Genomic DNA, 9,100 nt, shown 5'->3' on the forward strand with positions numbered 1-9,100 from the left:
CTCTTGTCACCACTTCAACCATGAAAGCCGAGTTCGTTTCATGTTTTGAGGCTACATTTCAAGGTGTATGGCTTAAGAATTTCATTTCAGGGCTTAGAGTTATGGACTCTATTTCTAAGCCATTAAAGGTTTATTGTGACAACTCAGCTGCAGTTTTCCTAGCTAAGAACAATAACAGTGGGAGTTGAAGTAAGCATATCGACACCAAGTACTTAGCCATCAGGGAGCGTGTTAAAGATAAGAAAGTGGTCATTGAGCATATAAGCATTGAGTAGATGATTGTTGATCCTTTAACTAAAGGCATGCCACCATTCAAGTTTAGAGATTTTGTTGAGAAAATGGGACTTGCGCCTACTTTGTAAAATTTGTATACATACAATTATTTTATGAAATTCTTAAAGCATTCAGATATTTTCTCATATTGTATTGTGCACACATTTTATTGTTGAGAAAATATATATCTTTTGGACCTGGAATAAACATAAAGTTTATCCATTAATTTTTGGTTACCACATAAAGTACTTAGGGACAAGATACATTGTGATTATAGTAGATACTACTCGTATTAAGAGGACATATCTCTATAGTTCGTGTTCATTGTTTTTTTGAGTTTGTAATTGCACCAAGTGAGAGAATGTAACGCTTTTCTATTTGAAAAACACAATAAATGGTGATAGATAAGGGGTATTTAAATAGTCATTAAGTGGGAGCTAATTAGTGTTGTAACGGTTGTAACGAAACCGTTACAAAGTCTATATTGATGACATATAGACTATAAAAGGAGAGTTCCCCCACTGCACAGATTACTGTCATTTTTGACATTCTGTTCTATACACCATCTATTTTGAATATGTGAGAAAGTGGGAGTCACATTGCTAGACAACTACAACAACCAACTCAGGCAGTTCACAACAATCCAAGGCAGTCTACTAAAACAACTATGGCTGGAGGTTAGTTTATGTTTAAATTTGCTTACATTATGTACCTGAAATTGATTAATATGTGTATAAGTGTATAACACAAAATATATTGTGTGCCTTATTTTACGAATTTACGTCTTGTATTATGAAATTTTGTGCTTATAGGATATAAATTGTTTACATAAACCAGGTCTGAGAATAAGTAAAATAGAAAACATGTGTATGTATATCGTGTTATTTATTTCTGTACATCATGTTATGCAATTCTGTACATTAAGCGTAAGGATTGTGTACCTGAAATTGATTAGTAGTTGTATAACACAAAACATATTGTGTGTCTTATTTTACGAATTTATGTCTTATATTATGAAATTATGTGCCTATAAGACATAAATTATTTACATAAATCAGATTTGAGAATAAGTAACATAGAAAACATGTGTATGTATCTTGTGTTATGCGTTTCTGTACACCATATTATGCAATTCTGTACATTAAGCGTAAGAATTCTGTATCTAAAATAAATTAAAATATGTGTTGAAACATGAGAAACGAAAAGTTATGAAATCTATTAAAACTTAAACAACAACGACGTTGTTTTGATCAAGGTCTACAATGTTATGTGGACCAAATTGCCCTAAACTATTGAGGATGCTATGGCTGCTCCATTGTCGCTGACTCGCCGTTAGTTAACGGCGTATGTTCGACACATGACGGTGCCAGCCAACTGGGGCACCAATCCATATCGGTCTCAACCCCGCACCCAATTTCTCATTACACAGTCTCTCCCCGTTTACGTCACCATCGATCTCCATTCCCATTCGTCACGCAGATTCAGACCCTTTTTTCTTCTCAGGTACGGAGGTACCCTTCATCTCATCTTCTTTTCTCCCTCTAGATATACTCCGGTATCCATATTATTTGCTTTTCTGGGTTCTCTTCGAATCCAGCTTTTGAATGGTATATATTTCCCAAGATTCACTACCTTGTGTGTTTGACGTCAGTATTTCCCTACTTTGATCTCTAGAAGGTCAAATCTTTACTGGGTATTCAATGAATTGGTGAGTAAAGCCGCGACTTTTCTGATTTTGGGATGTGAAATTTGGCGGAGGAATGGTTGTATGGGTAATGGGTTTGGTTGTTTGGTGAATCTGTGTGTAGACTGGGTTTGATGGAATTAGTGTTTTTGATGTGTTCTGGTGTTTTGTTAGCTAGCTTTTGAACTCTTAGTTTAAGAAGTTGTAATAGTAAAGATGCCTGCAAAAGAGAAAGTGGTGACAACCTTATCCATGGAAAGCAATCATTTTTCCACACTTTTGTCCATGGATTCCACCTCAGTTCCCCATGATGAAATTGAGAGGGAATTGAATCTGGGTGCTATTCCTCCTGATATCAATATCCCACTTTCAGATGCCCCTACTACTTTCCAATGTTCAGATGAATTCATGTTGGATGCTTGTCTTGGTTCCCAGCCATGTGAGGCTGATATGAATGGCAATGCTACCAAGATTGGGAAGAAGTGTGCCAAGAGGCTTGATAGTGTTTGGGGTGCTTGGTTTTTCTTCAATTTCTATTTTAAGCCGGTTTTGAATGATAAATCTAAGGGTAAAATCATTGGTCAGGGTAAAGGGCTTTCGGGGTATGATAAGTCAGACTTGAAGTTGGATGTTTTCCTTGTTCAGCATGATATGGAGAATATGTACATGTGGGTTTTCAAGGAGAGGCCTGAAAATGCTCTAGGGAAGATGCAGCTGAGGAATTTCATGAATGGTCACTCGCGCCAGGGAGAGAGGCCATTCCCATTTTGTGTGGATAAAGGGTTTATTCGGTCACACAAAATGCAGAGGAAGCATTATAGGGGTCTGTCTAACCCGCAATGTGTTCATGGCATTGAAATCGTTAGGTCTCCCAACCTTGCAGGTCTCAACGAGGATGAACTAAAGAAGTGGATGGAGCTTACGGGGCGGGATTTGAACTTCTCCATTCCTCCCGAGGCCACTGATTTTGATTCATGGAGGAATGTCATCCCGACTACAGAATTTGAGCTTGAGAGACTACCTCCAAAATGTAACTCAGTAAATCCGAAAAGGTTGCTCAATGGGTCTAGTCTGAATTTATCAACTCCGTCATCAAACAATGTCAACGGGGAAGGTCTAGACATGTTGGCTGCCTGCAACAAACGAAAGAAGAACACTTTCCCTCATGGAAATGACGACGATTTCTGTTTATCTAACATTTCAAACTCTGAGAGAATCTCGGATGCCCATCAAATTGAGCCGTCATGGTTAAGTGAATGTTCTGGGGTTATGAGGTGCGCGTGTGGTCCAGTCACAGCTGCAAAAACTATATACGAAGATGATGAGGGTTTCTTGATCATCGTTAGCATGCCTTTCGTGGATCTCAAGAGGGTAAAAGTTACTTGGAGAAACACCATCTCCCAAGGGATTGTGAAGATATCATGCGTAAGCACTGGATGTGCCCCGACAATCAAAAGACAAAACAGGTCTTTCAAGCTCACCGATCCAGCTCCCGAACACTGCCCTCCTGGGGAATTTGTCCGAGAAATTCTCCTCCACACTCGCATTCCAGAGAACGCTAAACTGGAAGCATTTGGTGATGAGACTGGGACAATGCTCGAGATTCTTGTACCTAAACACCGCGTAGGACCTGAGGAGCACGAGGTTCAAGTGTGCCTCCATCCCTCTCCTTGGAGTGAATCGTAAATGTGTTTGCATTGGTTAAGAAGTTATGGTTAGTCCACTTAAAGAATATACAAATAACTAAAATTCTTATTTATCATATAATATATTATACAAGTAAGAACCTTCTTTTTGCATTCTCCTCCTATTGTCATTTGTGATGCATTAATGTAATTCTCTAATGCAGAATGAACTAACTCTATATTAGTAAATGTGAATCATAAGTTGATTTAGCTGTGTTTTTGTTTCAGCCTTAATTAAGAAACACTGTCAATTGTTTTTAGCTTTTTAAGAATATTTGATTGTTTTCTGTTGGGCATTTTACAACATTTGTGATGGATGGTTCCAAGTTTTTTTGAGGCAAATATAAAAGAAATTTTTTTCTTGTTTGCTAGTAAGTAGTGAGCACCTGTAGAAACATGAACCTGGTATAGAACAGATAGTACAAGGCTAAACAAGTTCCAACCCAAAAGCTTTTAAACACAACTAATGAACACAATTTAACGTTATTAAAACACAGCCCGATCATTCAAAAGTCATCGGAACAACAAAAAACATCAAAAAGCTTAATCAACTTCCTCGATCTTGGGACCAGCGCCAGTGCCAGTGCCGCTTCCACCAGCAGAAGGGCCATCTTCATCCATGCCAGCAGCCACGTCGGGGCCAGCGCCACCTTGGTACATCTTAGCAATGATGGGGTTGCAGATGCTCTCGAGTTCCTTCATTTTGTCTTCGAATTCGTCAGCCTCTGCAAGTTGGTTCCCATCCAACCACTGAATAGCCTGTTCGATAGCATCCTCGATCTTCTTCTTGTCGTCGGGTTGAAGCTTGGAACTGATCTTCTCATCCTTGATGGTGTTCCTCATGTTGTAGGCGTAGTTCTCTAAGGCATTTTTGGCTTCAACCTTTTTCTTGTGCTCCTCATCTTCTGCCTTGTACTGCTCAGCTTCTTGGACCATCTTCTCAATCTCTTCCTTGGATAGTCTGCCCTTGTCATTCGTGATTGTGATCTTGTTCTTCTGGCCAGTGGTCTTATCCTCAGCAGATACATTCAGGATACCATTGGCATCAATGTCGAAGCAAACATTGATTTGAGGGACACCTCTTGGGGCTGGGGGAATGCCACTGAGCTCAAATTTACCAAGTAAGTTGTTGTCTCGGGTCCTTGCCCTTTCTCCTTCATAGACTTGGATCAACACGCCAGGTTGGTTGTCAGAGTAAGTCGAGAAGACCTGCTCCTTCTTTGTTGGAATGGTGGTGTTCCTTGGAATGAGAACAGTCATAACCCCTCCAGCAGTCTCAAGACCAAGAGATAGAGGGGTAACATCCAAAAGCAGAAGGTCTTGCACCTTCTCATTGCCTTCACCGCTCAAGATCGCGGCTTGCACAGCAGCACCATAGGCAACAGCCTCATCAGGGTTAATACTCTTGCAGAGCTCCTTCCCATTGAAAAAGTCTTGCAACAATTGCTGTACCTTAGGGATCCTAGTAGACCCACCAACAAGAACAATATCATCTACACTGCTCTTGTCCATCTTGGCATCTCTCAAACACTTCTCAACAGGCTCCATACACTTCCTGAAAAGATCCATGTTAAGCTCCTCAAACCTTGCACGGGTAATGGTGGTATAGAAATCAATACCCTCATAAAGGGAATCAATCTCAATGGTTGTCTGAGCAGTAGATGACAGAGTCCTCTTTGCTCTTTCACAAGCAGTCCTCAGCCTTCTCAGGGCTCTAGGATTTCCACTTATGTCTTTCTTGTTCTTCCTCTTAAACTCTTGGACAAAGTGGTTCACCATCCTGTTATCAAAGTCTTCACCGCCAAGGTGAGTATCACCAGCAGTGGACTTAACTTCAAATATTCCTTCTTCAATGGTGAGAAGGGACACATCAAAAGTGCCCCCACCTAGATCAAAAATAAGCACATTCTTCTCCCCTGCACTCGACGCCTTCTTATCAAGACCATAAGCAATGGCAGCAGCAGTGGGCTCATTGATTATACGCATCACATTAAGCCCTGAAATCACACCAGCATCCTTGGTAGCTTGACGCTGAGAATCATTGAAGTAAGCAGGTACTGTAACAACAGCATTCTTCACAGTCGAACCTAGGAACGCCTCAGCAATCTCCTTCATTTTAGTGAGAACCATGGAGGAGATCTCCTCTGCAGAAAACTGTTTATCCTCACCCTTGTATGACACCACAATCATGGGCTTATCACCAGGTCCAGCAATCACTTTGAAAGGCCACAGCTTCATGTCACTCTGAACAGATGGATCACTGTATCTCCTACCAATCAATCGCTTCGCATCTGGAATCAAGTAAATCAGGACTTAAACACTATTCTTCAGGTAATAAAATAAAAGATAATCTACAGAACAACATAGTACAAAATGACTGCATAAACTGCGTACTCATTAGCTAATTTCTACTAGGAATTGAATTACTACTATAATTTTCATACTATAATAGAATTTAAATGCATATATTACAGGGATTCTACAGACTACTGTTAGCTAGTAAATTCAAACAGGTGATGAAAAGTCCTAACGAAACTGCAGTGAGGAGAGATAAATAGCAACCGCTGAAACACATACAGTAATTACAACATGCAAACACTACACCAAGCATACATATATCCACATATCCAACTCAAACTTCAAATCAAAACTGTGTACGAGCAAAAACTAAAAGAATTGTGTAAAGGAAGCAGGACGACGGCTATGGAACTTACCGAAAACGGTGTTAGTAGGGTTCATGGCGACCTGGTTCTTAGCAGCGTCGCCGATGAGGCGTTCGGTATCGGTGAACGCGACGTAAGACGGCGTGGTCCGGTTCCCCTGGTCATTAGCGATGATCTCGACGCGATCATGCTGCCAAACGCCGACGCACGAGTACGTGGTTCCGAGATCGATTCCGATCGCCGGTCCTTCGCCTTTTCCAGCCATGAGTAATCAATCAATCAATCAGGTAAACGCAGCAGTGCAGTGCAGTGCAGTTGAGTTGTTGATTCGCGAATTTGTAAGTGAAATTTACAGAGTTTTTTCCGGTGGGTGGTCTGGTTTTACAGTGAAAGAGAGGAAAAGCAGGGGCGGTGTATATATGTATGGCAGGTGACGTTAGAGGGGAGTCTAGAAGATTCTAGCTTTGAATTATGGCCATCCGATTGGATGATACCGACGGTGTGAATTCGGAGGTTTGGCTGATTGGTTTCTTCTTTGAGTATTCTCGTTTCTTCCAGACATTTCTTTTTTTACTTTATGATGACATGGTAAACTTTAATTTATGCCCACTATTTAGTTCCATATAATTAATGGTCAAGGGTCCTACATCTCGGTATGACAGAGCAGTTAGAGGATGTAAATCACGGTGACTTAGCATACCGTGCCAAATGCCGATACGCATAAAGGATCTTGTCTAGTTTGGACATAATCCCCGCACTGTCATCGTCAGAATTCGAACATTGATCTCTTCTCTCAAATACTGTCAATTGAACCATTGAGTTAAGCTCGTGCAGGCAACTGTGGTTAATAAATCCCGGTAGAGGTGGTAATTTGTGTTAGAGTTAATTATCGAAATGGTCCATTGGCTATAGTGAAATTACCAATTTGATACTTGATTTTTTTTTTTTTTGCCTAATTACGTCCCTCAACTTTAAAAATCTTAACCAATTTGATCCTCCGTTTGTTTAGCCATCAGACATATGTTTACTCGGGACCAAATTAGTAATTTTGCTATAGTCAATGGATCATTTCGGTCATCATATGCACCATTTCTCTCTTATTAAACCGAAGAGTTAATTATCAAAATGGTCCATTGACTATAGCAAAATTATTAATTTGGTCCAGAGTAAACAGAAGTCTGACGGCAAAACAAACGGAGGACCAAATTGATTAAAATTTTTAAAGTTGAGGAACTTAATTAGGCAAAAAGAAAAAATAGTCAACGACTAAATTGATACTTTCGCTATAGTTAAGTGACCATTTCAGTAAATAACTCTTTTGTGTTAATATGATTCTTTAACGAAGTATTAGGTTCACTAGGAAATATTTTTCATGAAAAATATTTTCTTAAAATTTAAAAGTTGAGGAAAATTTTGTTTTATATTGTTTGTTTGGATGGAAAACATTTTGTATTGGAAGTGGAGTTCATGAAAGTTGAGGATAACAAATTTTGAAAAAAAAAAATGTGGTATTGTTTTTTTCTATTGGAACTTTGGAAGTGGAGTTCGTGAAACTTGAGGAAAATAAATTCTGAAGAAATTATCAATTTGATCATTGACTATTTTTTGTTTGAGGTTTATACATTTTATATCATCTTAATAAAGAAATATCATTTACCTTTAAAGTATCAGGGATATTACGGGATAGTTTGATATTCAAATTAATTATTAATTCTCTTTTGAAAAAAAAAATTAATTATTAATACAAGACATATTATGCATATAACTAATTCTTTTATTCTGGGTCCATAAATCCGAAATGAATATGGAGCCCAATGGGCTATTGGATTGAACCGAACTGCCCCACTGTCTACAAACAACAAACGCTAAAGTAAATGAGTAGTTATGCTGTGCATCCGTATGCACCATGCATGGTGCATACGGATGCAAAAACGATGTCGTTTTATTAAAAACGCGCGTCTCTTCTTAAAAAAAATTCAGGTTCGATTTCCAGCAACAACATTATGTTATTCATTCATTCTGGAATTTTAGTTCATAGATTATGGAATTTTAGTTCATCAATTCTGGAATTATAGTTCATCGATTCTGGAATTGTAGTTCATCGATTCTGAAATTTTAGTTCATAGATTCTGGAATTTTAGTTCATTCATTCTGGAATTTTTAGTTCATAGATTAGATTATGGAATTTTAGTTCATAGATTCTGGAATTATAGTTCATCGATTTTGGAATTATAGTTCATCGATTCTGGAATTTTAGTTCATATGTTGTTGCTGGGAATCGAAGCTGAATTTTTTTTTTTAAAGGGAGATGCGCATTTTTAATAAAACGACGTCATTTTTGCATCCGTATGCACCATGCACAGCATAATTTTCCAAAGTAAAGAGGCATTCTGAGAATTGAACTCAGGACCTCTTGCACCCTAAGCGAGAATCATATCACTAAACTAAATGCCCGGGATGAAAGGAATTGAACCGGCGCCTTCTTGTAAACAAACAACAGACATAAACATTCATTAAAAAAAAAAAAAAAAAAAAAAAAAAAAAAAAAAGGGGGCATTTTGAGAAATGAACTCAGGACCTCTCGCACCCTAAGTAAGAATCATACCACTAGACCAAATACCCAAGATTGAAAAGTTCAAGTTTTTTAAGATAACAGGGAACATACTCATATCAACTTAGATTCAATAGGCAACACAAGAGATATAACCAAGTTAACCAACAATGGGATTCCAAGAGTTCTCACAACAACATGGTATAGTGGTATATATACATAGCCAAAGGAATACATATCACAT

The 9,100-nt window shown here is 38.6% G+C and overlaps 2 protein-coding genes across 2 annotated transcripts; one reads left to right on the top strand and one right to left on the bottom strand.

The window, feature by feature from the left end:
* The first annotated feature begins 1,619 nt into the window (after positions 1-1,619).
* On the top strand, positions 1,620-4,136 carry LOC109156685. The gene has a single exon (XM_019304524.1). The coding sequence runs from the start codon at positions 2,174-2,176 to the stop codon at positions 3,641-3,643; it is 1,470 nt and encodes a 489-aa protein (XP_019160069.1). The 5' UTR covers positions 1,620-2,173; the 3' UTR covers positions 3,644-4,136.
* LOC109156684 (heat shock cognate 70 kDa protein-like) lies at positions 3,987-6,685 on the bottom strand. Its single transcript, XM_019304523.1, has 3 exons — positions 6,617-6,685; positions 6,357-6,583; positions 3,987-5,933 (listed from the first exon to the last, which is right to left on the bottom strand). Exons 2-3 carry the CDS (start codon positions 6,568-6,570, stop codon positions 4,186-4,188), a joined length of 1,962 nt encoding a protein of 653 aa, XP_019160068.1. The 5' UTR covers positions 6,571-6,583; positions 6,617-6,685; the 3' UTR covers positions 3,987-4,185.
* Positions 6,686-9,100: the final 2,415 nt, after the last annotated feature.

This window comes from Ipomoea nil, unplaced genomic scaffold (assembly GCF_001879475.1).
Source record: "Ipomoea nil cultivar Tokyo-kokei standard unplaced genomic scaffold, Asagao_1.1 scaffold2754, whole genome shotgun sequence".
Lineage (NCBI taxonomy): Eukaryota > Viridiplantae > Streptophyta > Magnoliopsida > Solanales > Convolvulaceae > Ipomoea > Ipomoea nil.

Excerpts from the sequence above, each read along its gene's own strand:
- LOC109156685 (XM_019304524.1), top strand. The coding sequence starts at position 2,174 with ATGCCTGCAAAAGAGAAAGTGGTGACAACCTTATCCATGGAAAGCAAT.
- LOC109156684 (XM_019304523.1), bottom strand. The coding sequence starts at position 6,570 with ATGGCTGGAAAAGGCGAAGGACCGGCGATCGGAATCGATCTCGGAACC. Across the intron at positions 5,934-6,356 it reads CCCTACTAACACCGTTTTCG|ATGCGAAGCGATTGATTGGT; the intron begins GTAAGTTCCATA and ends ACTTGATTCCAG.